The sequence below is a fragment of the Geotrypetes seraphini genome, chromosome 2 (assembly GCF_902459505.1).
Source record: "Geotrypetes seraphini chromosome 2, aGeoSer1.1, whole genome shotgun sequence".
Classification (NCBI taxonomy): Eukaryota; Metazoa; Chordata; class Amphibia; order Gymnophiona; family Dermophiidae; genus Geotrypetes; species Geotrypetes seraphini.
Genome location: NC_047085.1, coordinates 131,008,686 through 131,025,359, shown reverse-complemented (window position 1 = coordinate 131,025,359; position 16,674 = coordinate 131,008,686). Strand labels below are relative to the sequence as shown.

General features: G+C 43.3%; 1 protein-coding gene across 1 annotated transcript in view; it reads left to right on the top strand.

The window, feature by feature from the left end:
- The window catches only part of DSG2 (desmoglein 2), an 81,070-nt gene that overhangs the window by 39,916 nt on the left and 24,480 nt on the right, over positions 1–16,674 (top strand). Inside the window, exons 8-9 of the mRNA XM_033933774.1 lie at positions 10,519–10,704; positions 14,057–14,340. Coding sequence (XP_033789665.1) covers positions 10,519–10,704; positions 14,057–14,340 — 470 coding nt within the window. The remainder of the gene's footprint in view (positions 1–10,518; positions 10,705–14,056; positions 14,341–16,674) is intronic.

Here is a 16,674-nt window from a genome sequence, read left to right as displayed (position 1 = left end):
ACTTGGCCCTCGCATCTGCTCGCAGGGTCAGTGAGCTTCAGGCCTTGGTGGCGGACCCACCTTTCACAGTATTCCATCATGACAAGGTGGTCCTCCGCACTCATCCAAAATTCCTACCTAAAGTAGTCTCTGAATTTCATCTCAACCAATCCATTGTGCTTCCAGTGTTTTTTCCAAAGCCTCATTCTCATCCTGGAGAATCAGCTCTACACACTCTGGACTGTAAACGTGTTTTGGCTTTCTACCTGGATCGCACCAAACCACACAGAACTGCTCCTCAACTATTCGTCTCCTTTGATCCAAACAAGTTGGGACGACCTGTATCGAAGCGCACCATCTCCAACTGGATGGCGGCTTGTATCTCTTTCTGCTATGCCCAGGCTGGATTACCCCTTCCCTGTAAGGTCACAGCCCGTAAGGTCAGAGCAATGGCAGCCTCTGTAGCCTTCCTCAGATCGACATCAATTGAGGAGATTTGTAAGGCTGCCACTTGGTCCTCGGTTCATACATTCACCTCTCATTATTGTCTGGATACTTTCTCCAGACGGGATGGACAGTTTGGCCAAACAGTGTTACGAAATTTATTCTCCTAAGTTGCCAACTCTCCCACCATCCCATTGAGGTTAGCTTGGAGGTCACCCACTAGTGAGAATACCTGCCTGCTTGTCCTGGGATAAAGCAGTGTTACTTACCGTAACAGTTGTTATCCAGGGACAGCAGGCAGCTATTCTCACATCCCACCCACCTCCCCTGGGTTGACTTCTCTGCTAGCTACCTGAACTGAGGAGACACGCCCGGACCATCGGGCGGGAAGGCACTGGCGCATGCGCGGTGCGGGCATCTCGAAACTTCTAAGTTTCTTCAAGCAAGATATGCTTGCGAGACGTCCGTATCGGGGCTCTGTCGGATGACATCACCCACTAGTGCCTCTTTCACCGGCCCTCTGCACAAGGAGAGGAGCGTGGGAGCCCTGCTCCGCCCCCCTCCCGACACAGAAAAGCCTTTTAAAAACACCATCGGAGGAACCTGCCTCTTTCACCGGCCCTCTGCACAAGGAGAGGAGCGTGGGAGCCCTGCTCCGCCCCCCTCCCGACACAGAAAAGCCTTTTAAAAACACCATCGGAGGAACCTGCCTCTTTCACCGGCCCTCTGCACAAGGAGAGGAGCGTGGGAGCCCTGCTCCGCCCCCCTCCCGACACAGAAGAGCCTTTAAAATCACCATCGGAGGAACCTGCCTCTTTCACCGGCCCTCTGCACAAGGAGAGGAGCGTGGGAGCCCTGCTCCGCCCCCCTCCCGACATAGAAGAGCCGACTTCTACCTTAAAAACACCATCGGAGGAACCTGCCCGTAAGGTCTGGTCAGAACCGCCTGCGCTTGACCCTTCCCTCAGCCCTTGAGGGCTACCGAACAGACTCCCCCCCTTTACGAAACAGAGGAAAGGGGAAGCTTTCCTCCACCTTGTTCCTCCTCCCCCCTTCACTGTTCCAAGTTCCTCCCACCCCCGCCAAATCTTTATCTCATGTACTTCACTGTATTTCATTGGACTCTGTTAGCCGCTAAACTGTACACCTTCCGAGGTCAGTACATATGGTTCAGCTGTTAAATTGTATGTCATTGTATTTCATTGTAATTCTTGGAATCTATTAGACGCTAAACTAAAAGGAACATAGATTCAGATATCAACCCACTCCCATTGCTGGGATCCGGGTTTAACGCTCACTCCCTCCTGTGCTGTCCTCTAACCGCTCAGTCCCACTCCCGACAAACGTTAAAAAAAAAAAAAAAAAAAAAAAAAACCAGACACCCTTCTACACCCTGCTCCTGCACACTGCCTCTACCGACTCCGTGCTGTTGCTAAGTCTCTCCCCACTTAGCAAACCGTTTCACACACGATCTAAACAAGCCCTGCCTTTCAGCTTAAAAGGCTCCCCAAGTTCCATCATGAAGCCTCCCTTCTGGCTCCTTTTCCTCCTTCTCTGCTCTTCTCTTAAGATCACCTTCTGTCTGATACCCCCCTCCCCCAATCTACCAGATTCCCCAAATGTCACTACTACCTGCCCCGACCTCAAAATTCCCACGCTGATGCGCACCAGAAGTCACTCTTACAAACAAAAACCCCGCAAAGCCAACCTCACCTCTTTAAAACCTGTGCCCCCCGCCAACCTTCCCAACCACACCCCAGACTCTCTAACCCCAGTCCCGTTTCTCTACTGCAACGCCAGATCCGTATGCAACAAGACCCAAATTGTGAAAGACCTTCTCGCGGATTCTGATCCTGGATTCTTCTGCATCATAGAATCCTGGATCACCAAAGACGATCTCTTTACACAAAACGAGCTATGTCCCCAGGGCTACCAAGGCCTCTTTTCTCCTAGATTAAACCGAAAAGGAGGTGGCCTGGCACTCCTCTACAAATCTTTCTTTGATGTTCAGCTTCTCGAAAAAGGCAGCCATCGCTCACTTGAATACATGTTAGCCTCAGTTAATGATGAGCTCCATCTTCACCCACTGGGTATCTTATCATTATATCGCCCGCCCACCCCCTGGAGCAATTCCTCCGAGCTTGTTTACGAGACCATATCCAACGCGTTCCTTAAGTTCCAAAGACTCCTGATCATCGGAGATATCAACCTCCACCTCGATGACACCACCAGCAAGGATGCATCTGATTTCAATAATTTCCTCAATTCCCTTGGCTTCTCTCCCCCCGCCTCCTCTCCAACCCACGATAGAGGCCACACACTAGACATTATCAGCTTCCTCGATCTCACGGATTACAAAACTTCGACCAATGACATCCGTTGGGACCACGTCCCCTGGTCCGACCACTTCTTAGGAACCTTCTCCCTCCCCATCTTCATGTCACACCTTGGAACCTCATCCCATACCTCTAAGTCCATTACTTTCCGCAAGAAAATTTCAAGTAATCAGTTCTGGTCCAAATTTCTCGACAATCTCTCATCTAACCCTAAGCCTCCAGATACTGCAACCAACTGGCACAACTGGATTACTCTCTCAGAATCCACCTACCACTCTCTTGCCCCGCTCTCTACCAAAACCGTCACCTACTCCCGTAAGGCCCCCTGGTACCTCCCATACCACAGGGTACTAAAACAAAAATGCCGATCCCTGGAACGCATCTGGAAAAAATCTAAATCCCCCACAGACAAACAAATCTGGAGAGTCAACATTAAATTTTACAACAACGTACTCAAAAGCGCTAGGAAAAACTTCTATGGGGACAAGATCTCCAGATCAAACAATCAGAACAGCATGCTGTTCAATATCTGGCGCTCCCTAATCCCCAACACCAACCCTTCCTTACTCCCCTCCTCCCCATCAGCCGACCTACTAGCAAACTTCTTCAATGGAAAGGTCACCACCTTAAGAAGCTCCTTCCCTCCCGCAGTCTCCTACAATTCTCTAGTGTTCGCCACCCCCAATCCTACTCCAAATGTCATCACCCCTGTCCCAGTCAACAGATCCTGGACTGCCTTTGAGCAAGTATCCGAATTGCAGGTCCTCAAGCTCTGCCAGAAATTGAAATCCTGTAACTGCTCCTTGGATCCATTTCCATCCTATCTATTCGAGAAAATACCCACACAGGCCATCTCATCACTCACCAAACTCATAAATTCTGCTCTGCTATCGGGCCTCTTCTCACCTGAAATGGGACACATTGCATTGACCCCCCTACTGAAGAAAGCTGACCTAGATCCCTCCATCCCATCCAGTTATCGCCCTATAGCGAACATCCCGTTCCTAACCAAACTGCTTGAGTCCATTGTCTCCTCCCAACTCTCAGCCTACCTGGAAAGATTCTCTATCCTCCTACCCTATCAATACGGCTTCAGACCTAACTTCAGTACTGAAACCCTCCTGGCCTCCCTAATCTCGAAGATCCAACAACTCCATTCTCACAAAAAATTTGCCGTTCTACTCCAATTCGACCTCTCTGCAGCCTTCGACGTTGTCCATCATGACATTCTAATCTTCCTACTCTCCGAGATAGGCATCAGCTCCACGGTCCTCGACTGGTTCTCGAATTTCTTACGTTCCCGCTCTTATAACGTTACCAAGAATGGTACCTCATCCTCCCCGTGGAAACCGACATGTGGAGTTCCTCAAGGCTCCCCCCTATCTCCTATCCTCTTCAACATTTATATGTCCTCCCTGAACCTCCTCCACCTCTCCCCCCTAGAAATACTCTACACTTACGCAGACGATATCCTGGTCCTCCTCGAGACCGACGCAAACCTCACCAATCTCGCAGCAAACATCTCTTCATGCATAACCAAACTTCAATCCTGGGCTCTCGCTGTACAAATGAAACTGAATGAGTCCAAAACCAAACTACTTTGGCTTGGCCCTAAACTTGATCATTTACCCACTTCCATCCCACTGCCCACAGGCTCCTCCCTACAACTAGAGTTCTCTAGCAAAGTTCTGGGCATCACCATAGATTCCTCGCTATCCTTCAACGACCACCTCAACTCCCTGATAAAAACATGCTTTCACAGCCTTCACATGCTGAGGAAAGTGAGGTCCTGCTTCCACCAAAAACACTTTGCCGTGCTCGTTCAGTCCATCATCCTCTCCAGATTGGACTATTGCAATTCCATTTACCTTAGCTTAACAAAGAAAAACCTCCACAAACTCCAACTAATCCAGAACACCGCGGCCAAACTTATCTTCTCAAAAAGCAAATTTGACCATGTCTCTCCGCTCCTGTCCAAGCTGCACTGGCTTCCTGTCATCTCCAGGGTCCATTTTAAATGTGCTTGCTTAACCTTCAAGATACTCCACGGCATCCTTCCACCTCTTATTCCTCTATCCTGGAGTTCCTCAAATCCACTCTCCACTAGATCCACGCAAAAATTAAAATTATCCTTCCCCTCCCCAAAAGGTATCTCCCTCGTCGGTAAACTCGGGTCCTCCCTCCACTTCAGAATCGCTCAGCTCTGGAACAGTCTCCCTTCCCCTCTCCGTAACTTGAGCCCCCTCCTACCATTCCGTAAGCTTCTGAAGACTTGGCTCTTCTCCAAAACGTAACCCGTCTCCTCCCTAGTATTATCACACCTAACCTCTCTCTTACTTACTTCTATAAATCCACTGGAGTTCCGTTCCTTCCCTAACCATGTAAACCGTGTCGAGCTCCACCTGTGGAGATGATGCGGTATATAAACCCAAGATTTAGTTTAGTTTAGTTTAGTTTAGTGAGAATAGCTGCCTGCTGTCCCTGGATAACAACTGTTACGGTAAGTAACTTTGCTTTACTCTCTCATTGTGCCTGTCGCATTTTGCTTCAGACTTTGTGCTGGGTTCTTCTGGGAGCTCTTTCCTTCTTTGTATGGTAGGTTTCTTGTTGAGTAGGGTATTGGGGAATAGGAGGTTAGGTGGAAGGTGGGGGTGGGTTGTTGGGATTGGGGGATAATTGCTGTATAATATTTGAGCAACTGTATCTTCTGCTGCATTCATTGTCCTGTTTGGCGTGTTCAATAAAAATTGTTTCAACCTAAGACTTTCAGAAAGTTCACAATAGCCTGCACCGCGCATGTGCAAGTGCCTTCCCATTTGATGTAGGCGCGTGGTACCTCAGTTTCTTAGTTTCCGTGGAGCTAAAAAGTTGCATTTCAACAGCCGTTGATCATTTTTTGCCTTCCCGCTCATGCAGTTTTCTTCTATTCTTGTTATTTCTTCTTTATTTTATTTTTCATTAGTCAATAAAATAATTTTTTTTTAAACTTAGTTTTTTTGCGGGTTTTGACCTGGCGGGGCCTTGTCCAGCACCTTAGCCATCGATTTCAAATTGGTGGAGGCAGTGTTCCCATCCAGGACACGCCCGCTGACAGGTTTTTAAAAGTGCGGTCGGTGTGCATGCACTATTTCACTTACAGACCCTCACAGCTGGTATTTCCAGTGTTTGGGTCCTGAACACCGCGTTCAGACTTGTAAGCAATGCTCTTCTCTACAAAAGTGGACGATTAAAAACCGTAATTTACAGCAGGAGAAACTTTTCAGTGTCGCCATGGAAGCAGAGACATCACCGACACTGAGTCCATCGAAGATACCGGCATTGAGGACTTTGACACCGCCAGCAGCACCACCATCGACACCAGTGTCGCAGCACATTGCGCCCTCTGGTAAGCCATCTAAGAAGCCATCCACTTCCCTATCAGGGATGCTTGTCACAAAAGGCATCGAACTAATTCATGCCGACCAAGCGCAAGTCCATGCAGCCACCGGTTCTGTTATCAAGGAATGCCTCAACATCAGTATAGTCTTCCCCGGACCGTGTCGCAGCACCTATAGTACTGGCGACGCCACCTCAAGTACCAGTGCTTAGTCTGAGACAAAAGCTCAATGCTTTGCTTTGGAAGGAGCTCAGTGACCAGTTTCATATTTACTGCTCCTGACACTGACTTCTTCGGTACTGGTCCAGTCTGAGCCTATGGTTGCCAGGACTCCCGCACCATTGATGCTCCATCGGTGTGCCCTTCAGAATTGACTCATTGTTCCAGCTGTACCATTCTGGCACTGGAGCATTACTCTTCCAAGCATCAATCTCCTCGACGTCATTCACCTTCTTCCAGTAACTCTGACCGAAGTACTGTTAAGTCAGATAAGGTGTCTCGAAAGAGGAAGCATTCTGAGACCCCAACACCAGAACGGCACTGGTCAAAGCAACACTCTCCCTCTTTGTTGCAAGACTCAGATTTGCTAGACGACTCCAACCCAGAACTCTCTCCATTGTCCACCGAGGCTTAAGAATCTCCAGCATCAAACTCTCCTAGATGTTCTCCAGCTCGAGCTACTTCTCCTACCGAAAAACTGGCCTTCACCAAATTTATAAGACAGATGGGAAAGGACCTTTCGGTGCCATTGGAGTCTGATTTTAAATACAGTAAAGAGTATCTCGAAACTCTGGATTATGACCAGCCTCCAAAAGAAATGCTGAAGCTCCCTTTACATGGCATTTTACATGAGACTTTTTACAAGAATCTTGAATCACCTCTCTCAGTGCTGGTAGCTCCCAGAAAACTGGAATAACTCTACAAAGTAATCTCTCTACCAGGATTTGATAAGCCACAACTTCCCCATCAATCCCTGGTAGTGGAATCTACTTTAAAGAAGTTGGCTTCAGCGAATGTTTATGGGTTGGTTCCTCTGGGGAGGGAGGGCCACACTGTGGGTAAGTTTGGCAGGAGACTTTACCAAAATTCCATGTTGACCAAATTGGGGGGGGGGGGGGACATAAAATATAAATATAGTTGTTGAAGTGAACTTTGATGGAAATTCCAGTAGTTGGACAATTTAATTTAATTGTGAATTTATAATGCGTGTAACTAATGGGGAGACTGGATTGACCATTGAGGTCTTTTATCTGCTGTCATTTGAAATGAAAATACATCTAAAAACTTACCCAAATTGGCACTTGGTCGATCAAAAAGACAAGTCATCCAAGTGCCGATAATTGAAACAGGTTTTAGACGTATCTAAAAGCAACTTAGGCCTTTTCACTGCCGCTGTTCACCTAGAGTGAAAAGGGGTGTTTTTCGAAGAGCGGTTAGGGTGGGAGATGGGCGGGATGTGGGCAGACCTAGACTTAGTTGTCTGCAGCGATAATCAAAAGTTTAATGAGACTGCCTAGACCAGGGGTGCCCACACTTTTTGGGCTTGCGAGCTACTTTTAAAATGACCAAGTCAAAATGATCTACCAACAATAAAATTAAAAAAAAAAAAAAAAAAAAAAACACAAAGCACACTGAAAGGCAGAGAAAATGTTAGTTATCATTCATATTCCGGGTTTTTTTCAAAGAGGTCAAGGCAGATGACTCTATGCAGTGTCACCTCAATAACAATCATACAAAAATAGACAAATATAGCCCCTCCCTTTTTACTAAACCACATAGCAGTTTTTAGCGCAGGGAGTTGCGCTGAATGCCCCACGCTGCTCTCGACACTCATAGGCTCCCTGCGCTAAAAACCGCTATTGCGGTTTAGTAAAAGGGAGCCATAGTGCAAAATATAGACAGCAGATATAAATTCTCAAAACAGACACAGTTTGATCACTAAATTGAAAATAAAATCATTCTTCCTACTTTTGTTGTCTGGTGATTTCATGAGTCTCTGGTTGCACTTTCTTCTTCTGACTTCTTCTCACTTCACTCTGGCTGCACTTCTTCTGACATCTTCTGACTTCAGCCCACTCCTGCATCCAATATTTCTTCCCTTCTTTCAGCCTCCTATATGCTTTCTCTCTTCCAGACCTCATTCTCTCCCCCAACTTTTTCTTTCTTTCTCCCTGCCTCCTGTTCTTTCTTTCTCGCTCTCTCCATGCCCACTTTCTCTCTGTCTCCCTGTTCCCTTTTTCTTTCTGTCTCCCTGCCTGCCCCCTTTGTTTCTTTCTCCCTGCCCTCCCCCAAGCCACTAGGTTTGCCATCGCCACCGGGGAACAGGTCTCCAAGCCACCGCCCCCCAAGATCTCCATGCAGAAACCTTGAACTGACCAGCATTCTGCTCCCCTTCAATTCTGATGTCGGAGAGGAAGTTCCGGGCCAGCCAAGCAGCGATTGGCTGGCCCAGAAATTTCTCTCCGATGTCAGTCTATCAAAGAGTGTCTACGGGAGAAAGCGAGAGAGGGAAGACGGGTTCTGGCAGTCGGGCAAGGAAGGGCGCAGCGAGAATGAGTGTGCATGAAGTGATGACCGGTGGGGAACCTTGGGGAGAGGAAGGTTGATCGGCCGGTCGATTGGGACGGCAAAACGAGTCTATCACGGAACCCGGGCCTAGACAGAACTTATATATTGTGACTTAGGCAATCTAAAAACAGGTATAAGTGTCCAGAAGGTATCCAAAGTGACCAGATAACTACTGTAGACACAAAGTACAGAGCCCCACACACTCCCCCAGTGATCACTGGCACACACACACCCCGGCACCCTCCTCCCCCAGCCATAAAAATCGGAATAAAAACATACATACCTGCCTCCAGAACATCAGTACCTAGCATAGGAAAGTCTAGTAGAGTTGCACAGAGGTAGTTTAAGTGCTCTGGGGGATGAGCTAGTGAATCATAGAGAGGGGGACCCAGGCCCATAAGCCACTCTAACCACTGCATTTATGGTAGAACCATGTGCTCCCCCCAAAAACCCCCCTACTGTACTGCTATATAGGTGGCACCTGCAGCCATAAGGGCTATTGGGGTGGTAGGCATATGGATATAGTAGATTGGGGGGGGGTTCACCATGACCTCCAAGGGAGTTGTGGTAAGATGTTTGTGGTACCCTTTTTGTGAAGTTCATAGTAGTGCGCTGTAAGGTGCCCCTCTACTCTGTTGTCATGTCTGGGTGGCCAATCCATTACTTTGTTGACCCCTCCCACATCCAGAAGTTTTATTATTTATTTATTATTAGGATTTTATATACCGCCTATCAAGGTTATCTAAGCGGTTTTACAATCAGGTACTCAAGCATTTTCCCTCTGTCCCGGAGGGCTCACAATCTAGCTACGTACGTAGCTAAGGTCTTTTTCTAGAAGTTTGGGACTTGGACGAGAATGCAATATAAAGATAGATGACTTAGCAGTCTGGATGATCAAACGGCTAGACATAGTAGTAGACGATTCTCTGAAAAAATATATTTTGGACCTATTTTTCGAGAATGGACTTTGGACGCTGCCGACTTTGGACAACTAGCGCCCTAGGCCCAAAACAGACTTGACTTTTTTTTTTATTATGCCCCTCCACATTACTATGTATGTAAGTTGTATAAAATCAAAGAAATATATCATAAAATCTGTGGTATACATATCGTTCCATCCAATTAACTATGCAAATCTTCATATGATGTGTGCACAAGAAAAATGATCTGCCTATATATTGTACCAAAAATCTTTTTCCAAAATCCAGTTCACAGTATTCAACACTTAACTGGCTATGGGATACTACATAAACCCCTCTTTTACAAAGCCTGATAGCACGAGCCACTGCGTTAACTGTCCCAAAGACCATAGGGATTTAAAGGGCTTCAGGGCTTTTGCTGTGTGGGTTTATAAAAGGGGGGGGGGGGGAGATAGGACCTCATAAAAGCTCTATTTATGCAATTACTTTAGCTGGTTAATTGCTGAATATCAGCACTTAACCAGCCAAGTGCTGATTCCACCTCCAAAACACTTCCCCCACCAAAAAAAAAAAGTTATTTTTGCGTTAAGCACTAACTGGCCTTTTTCAGCAGCAGTAACAGTTAAATACCAGTGAAAATGGCTGGTTAACCTCAAACAGGCAATTTAACTGGCCAGGAGGCGTTTCTGGCCAGTTAAATTGATTTGAATGTCGGCCCCAACATAATAAACAAAACTAATATACAAATAACATCATTAAAAAATTGATGTTAAACTCCTTTTTTCCCCTATAATTGGGTTTAATATCATTCAAAAGCTTGCTGGAAAAAAAGCATAAATACTGTTGGTCAGATTTATAGATATTAATTTATTATTTTTTTTTTTTTCCTTTTTAGTATGAAGGAAGCATTGAAGAAAATACAGCAAATGTGGAGGTACTACGCTTGAAAGTCTCTGATGAAGATGAACAATACACTGATAACTGGTTTGCAAATTTCACAATTCTTTCTGGGAATGAGAATGGCTACTTCAAAATAGAAACAGATTCTGCAACCAATGAGGGAGTTTTGGTGCTTGTGAAGGTAATTGATTGCAGTGTTTTATCAGAAGATGCTTTATTGAACATGAATAGATGGTGGACAAGAGACAGAAGGGGCATTCTTCTCTATTATGAACCATCAGAAGAATTGAACCATATTAAGTCAAAGAAAATATGTTTAGAATTACTGACGGTCTGGTATGCCCTTTCAACAAAGGGAACTTGTTTGGGTAACTTTATAAGCATTGTCTATTTTTTCAGAGTTTTGTTAGGAGAACAAATAGAAAGGAAACTTAAAATAATAATAAAAATGAAAAAGAGGCTTCTGAAATTTAACTTAATCAAAGAAAAACACCCTTTGTATTCAGTTTAAATGTGCTTTTCATTTCTCCTGTTGCCAGACACAGCTTTTGTCTTGTACTACCCAAATTCATTGGTTATTTCTGATTCTTAATTCTAGTTTTATCATAGTAACTTTAAGAGAGAACTTACCAATGTGGGCTAAAACAGGTTATTTCACAGTTAACTCAATTACTAATAACCAGTTCTCATTGCATAACATCGGGCCTGTGCTAAAACAGGACGTTAGTAGTAAAATACCTTAATGGAAGGGTAACTTCCACCCTTAGTGCTCTACCTGAAGCTGTGCCTTGATCTTTGTTGCCATAGGGCTCATGAAATAGTAAACAATGGATTCATGTTTCCCTCCATTCAGGATTTTACAGACCTCTATGTCTCCCTTCAGCTATGTCTTCTCCAAGCTGAAGAGTCTTTAATCCCTTTAGTACATTAAAACCTTGGATTGCAAGTAACTTAGTTTCAAGTGTTTTGCAAGACAAGCAAAACATGTTATTAAATTTTAACTTGATATACAAGCAATGTCTTGCAATACAAGTACATACAGTATACACACATCACAACTGAGCCAAAGATTCTTCTCTCTCTGACACTGCAGGAGTGTAGTGACTGTTCTAAATGAGTGAGGTCTTGCAATACGAGTACGTATAGTATTTTGTATTAGTTTTTGGGTTGTGGAACAAATCATCTGAGTTTCCATTATTTCCTATGGGGAAATTTGCTTTGATATATGAGTGCTTTGGATTACAATCATGCTTCTGGAATGAATTATGCTCACAAAGTTCTACTGAGTGATTCATCACTTTGCATTGTCCTTCTGTGTACCGTTTTAACTCTGTTATATGGCTCATTTTCAAAGCTCTTAGACACACAAAATGCCATAGGTTACTATAGTACTTTGTGTATAAGTCCTTTGAAAATGAGCCCTTACATCTTTTTTGCAATGCAGTGACCAGAATTGCACACAGTACTCAAGGTGCAATTGCATCATGGAGTGGCATGATATTAAGAACATAAGAATAGGGGGGGATGGGTAGGTTTACTTTTATTGTTCTTTTCTTTAAAGCCTTTGTGAACCACGGAAATCATGAGGCTTTGGGACATGGCTGGGGGAGAGATCTGGATATACTTGTCGAGTTCTTGAACTTTCCTTCCCTTATTAATCGTATCTCCTCTATATATATCTGAGGGAATGCCAATTTCGGGTGGTTTATCGAACATACTTTTCCCAGGAGCAGGTGCACAAAGTGTGTGGGGGGGTATTTCTTCCCCGACCTGCCCTAAATGTTAACAAGGTACTAATTCATTTATCCATGCTTTTTGGGGTTGCCCTCGTGTGAAAGTTTTTTGGAGGGCTGTACTCCGCTTTATGGAAAGATTTTTTGGGCAATCTCTTCCGATGTCGCCGGTAGGCTTACTTTTGGATCGGTATGAATCTTTGAGGGTGTCTGCTTGGGGACATTGGATGCTGATTAGTAAGGCTGCTGTTTGCTGTTTTGGGTAAGAAGATCATACTTAGTGTCTGGATGCAACCGACCACACCTGCTTACTGGGCTTGGCGGAACCGCTTTCATAATTTGATGCTCTTGGAGCAACGCCATGCCCACTTGTCTCTCAAGTGAAAAAAAAGCTTATTTGCAGATCTGGGACTCCTATATTCAATCGCTCTCTCCTAGGTCCAGAAGTTTGGTCTTAAATTCGTTCTAGGATATGATACTGCTTGTCCTTGGATGCTTCCCCAGCGTGCTTGGTATGGTGTTTGGCTGTGGGTGGATGTCTGGTATGGATGTGGTGGTGTGTGCTGTTAGACAATTGAGAAGGGTGGGGGTGGTTTCTGTGGGAGGAGGGTTGGGGTTGAGGACAACTCTGCTTGGTTCTTGCTGAGCGGCATAAGAACACAGCTTGCTCAGCAGTCCTTCTGGTCTGTTTTTTCTTTGGGGAGGTGGGGTTTGTGGGGTATGGGATTTGGGCTTAGATTCTGGGGTGCGTGTCTACAAGGGGAAGAGGTAGGGTTGGGGGTGTAAATATAAATCAAGTATTATTGTACTTTTGGTTTTCTCGACCTTGTGGTTCTCTTGAACTGTTATGTTTGTTTGCTGGTTGTACAACAATAAACAATTTACACTAAAGCCTTCGTGAAGAACCAATGCAGATGGCTTTATATTGCCTGTTCTACTGTGGTCATTGTTGTAATTGTTGTAATATAAAAGAGTAATACAAATTTATATTAAAAGAACATAAAAATTGCCATACTAGGACAGACCAGTATCCTATTTTCCAACAGTAGCTAACCCAGGTCCCAAGTACCTAGCAAGTAATAAAACAGATTTTATGCTGTTTTCTATTCCTTTCCTAATTCCCAGCATTTTGTTTTCAGCTGTTATACAATGAACATAAGATTTTAATGTATTTTCCATGACACCTAGATCCTTTTCCTAAATAGTGACTCCTAATGTAGAAACTAAAATTGTGTAGCTTAAAGTTATTCTTCCCTATATGCGTCAGTTTGCACTTGTTCATGTTAGATTTCATGTACTCTCTGGATGCCCAGTCTCCAAGGTCCTCCCGCAATTTCTCACAGTCTGCATGCAATTTAACAACTGTCATAGAGAATGACACAGGGACAAATTTGTCCCTGTCCCCATGGAATCTGTCTCCATTTCCGTCCCGTCTTTTGTGAATTCTGTCCCTGCCCCATCCCTGCAAGCTCTGTCCTCCTCTGCACAAGCCTCAAACACCTTGCAATCATAAGTGTTTGAGGCTTGTGCAGAGGAGGACAGAGATTGCAGGGATGGGATGGGGATGGAGAAAGATCCCATTTGGATGGAAAATATACAATACTCAGTCTATTTCTGGTTTTCCTCTCTAATTTTTTTATATTTATGTGGCTAGGGAATTTAGTTTCTTAAACTATATACAAATAAATATTTTCTCTATGCTATGTTCTCAGAGGCAAAAAAAATATATGGATTTTGCAGTCCTTTCTAGAAAGGGCAGATTGATTCTGTGTGTGATATTTTTTTTTTTCTTCTAAACAGGAAGTGGATTATGAAGAATTACAAAATCTTGAACTAAAGGTTGTTGCATCTAATAAAGCAGCATATCATAGTTCTATTCTTAGTAGTGGTGGTGGTGGCAGCTCCATTGGAAAAGTGGTTCCAATCAAAGTGAAGGTGAAAAATGTTCTTGAAGGACCTGTTTTCAAGCCTAAAACAAAACAGTTTTATGTAAGTGAAAACAAGAAGACTACAGTGATAAAGCAAATTATTGGATCATACCAAGCCCATGATGAAGATACCGGAAAAATAGCACAACATGTCAAGTAAGATTATTTACTTATATTTATTAGATGTTAATATTCCATAATTTCTAGGTAACATACAATTAAGACAAAAATATATACATGTATAAAAACTAAATATATAAAACAAGAACAGTCGCTACAACATTAAACCCAATAACAAAAACCTCTTCCCAATTGTCGCCTTTTCTAACAACAGCATCCTGCTTTCTGATTGCATCACATTGTTGTAAATGGTAAGCACAAAATCTATGTCTTTATCTGCTACCTAAAGCAATAAATCTCCACAAATCTTACACTACAGAAAGCAAATTGCAAAGTTCTGGAGCACAACAAGAAAAGCCTTTGCAGTTTCCACATTTTGCTGAATGCATAATAAATTTTTCTTGTGAAGATCAAAGTGCCTTATCTTGAATAATAATGTTCAGGTTTACCAGCAAGTACTTGGAAGAGCTAGTGCTGAAAACATTTAAAAAGAATTCTTATATTGGCAACTTTCACCAGGCAAATACGATCATTCAGTTGTCACCAGGCAAATATGTTCATTCAATTTTAAGCCTATCAAAAAAATGGCAATCATATTTTGTACACGCTTGAACTTAGAAATTTGCTTTTAAGTACTCCCAGCTAACACAAAATTGTAATAATCTTGACTTACCTATGATAAGAGCATAAGCCACTAACATCAGATCTTTACTAAGTTATGGTCTCAATTCATGTATATAGGCCATAAGTTCCAAAAGCAGGTCTTTGCCATATTTCCCTTTTGCTGTTACATTCTTAAAAATGAAATCCACCATTCCAAACACTTTGATCAAAGGTATTTGGAGGGGAGGGGTTCCTGATGGCAGCTAGATCTGTACACCCATAGCCCATAACTCATCTAAACATTCTGCTAAATTGCCTAGTTTGGTCTCTTGACCCTCACCCACATCTATGTGTTACCTACAAATCATCAAATGCAAAAAGTAAGGATAATAAAATTTGAAAATCCCTTAGAATATAACACCCTTCCAAAGTTTCAACGAACCTCAGAAACACCACTTAGTGTTCAATAGAATTTCATTACACTAAGCTTTAAGTGTTAAATGATCATCAGATCACAAATCTATTTATATAAATATGTTTAAATATTTTTAAATAGTTTTTAATACTTAAAAGTTGAAAGTGACTACTGTAATTTTTCTCTTTTTCATATAACATCAGTATAGTATAGTATAATTTGTATTAGCTATTACTTAGCTTTTACTTGTGGTCTGAATCAGGGATATGAAATTCACCGATATGTTTTGCTATTAAGCTTTCTCAAGGGGAAGTCCCTAAAGATAAAAACAGTATTCAGAAATTAGCTAATACCACAAATGCAAAATAAATCTTTTAGATAGGCATAAAACCCACCTCATATTCAAGTCACCTTCCTCATAGACCACTTTTTCCACGAAGATGGCGGTGGCATTTTTTTAGAGCGGTTTATACCTCCCCCAACAACAATCAGCTGATAACCCCGGAAGTACGGGGAAATCGGATACAGAGACTACGGAGGTCGAGCTCGGCCAAAATAGTTTAAAGCAGCTCATATGTCTGAAAATTATGGAAACGGACAACTCTCCCAACCCTCCTAGTTAGAACAAAGAGGTTTTTTGCCAAGTGTGTCGGTGCGCAATTATCCCAGAGCTTTCACAGGCCTATATTTACTATCATTTTTATATTGCGGTTTAAGTCGTACCTTAACAACCCTGGACCCTTGAAGAAGGTGTGTTTCCTGAAACACGGACCGTGTCGGGTCCTTAGGTTTGTTTGAAGGGTGGTAATATTTAACTGCATTTATATTTGATATAATAAACATAGCCTGCATATTGTACATTCTGTCTGCAGTCCTTTTTGTTTTTTCGTTTGTTGACTCATTTTCACTGCAGTTTTTGTTGGATTTTTTTCCTTTGCTTCCTCAACTACTAGACAAACATTTTCTCAAGTCTCCATCTCCCTATTAAACACTCTGAGAGCAAGCCAATTATTATATGATGACTATTCTCTCTATATAACTTTATTAACTCCACCTTTGTCTGTAACCCATGTTGACTTTTGCCTCATGATCTTGTATATCTCCTAAACACTTTGTGACCCTCTTGAATTATAAGTTGCCTAGAATCTAGTTAGGCATATTGTGACCCAGAAATCCCAGATTAGATTAGATTAGATTATAATGCATGTACCTATTGGGCAGACTGGATGAACCATTCAGGTCTTTATCTGCTGTCATTTACTATGTTATTGTCTAGAAGCCATAGATTTTATAAGCACATCATATCAATATTGAAACTGAGCTGCCAGAGGCCTAGTAGTGAAGTCCTGTGG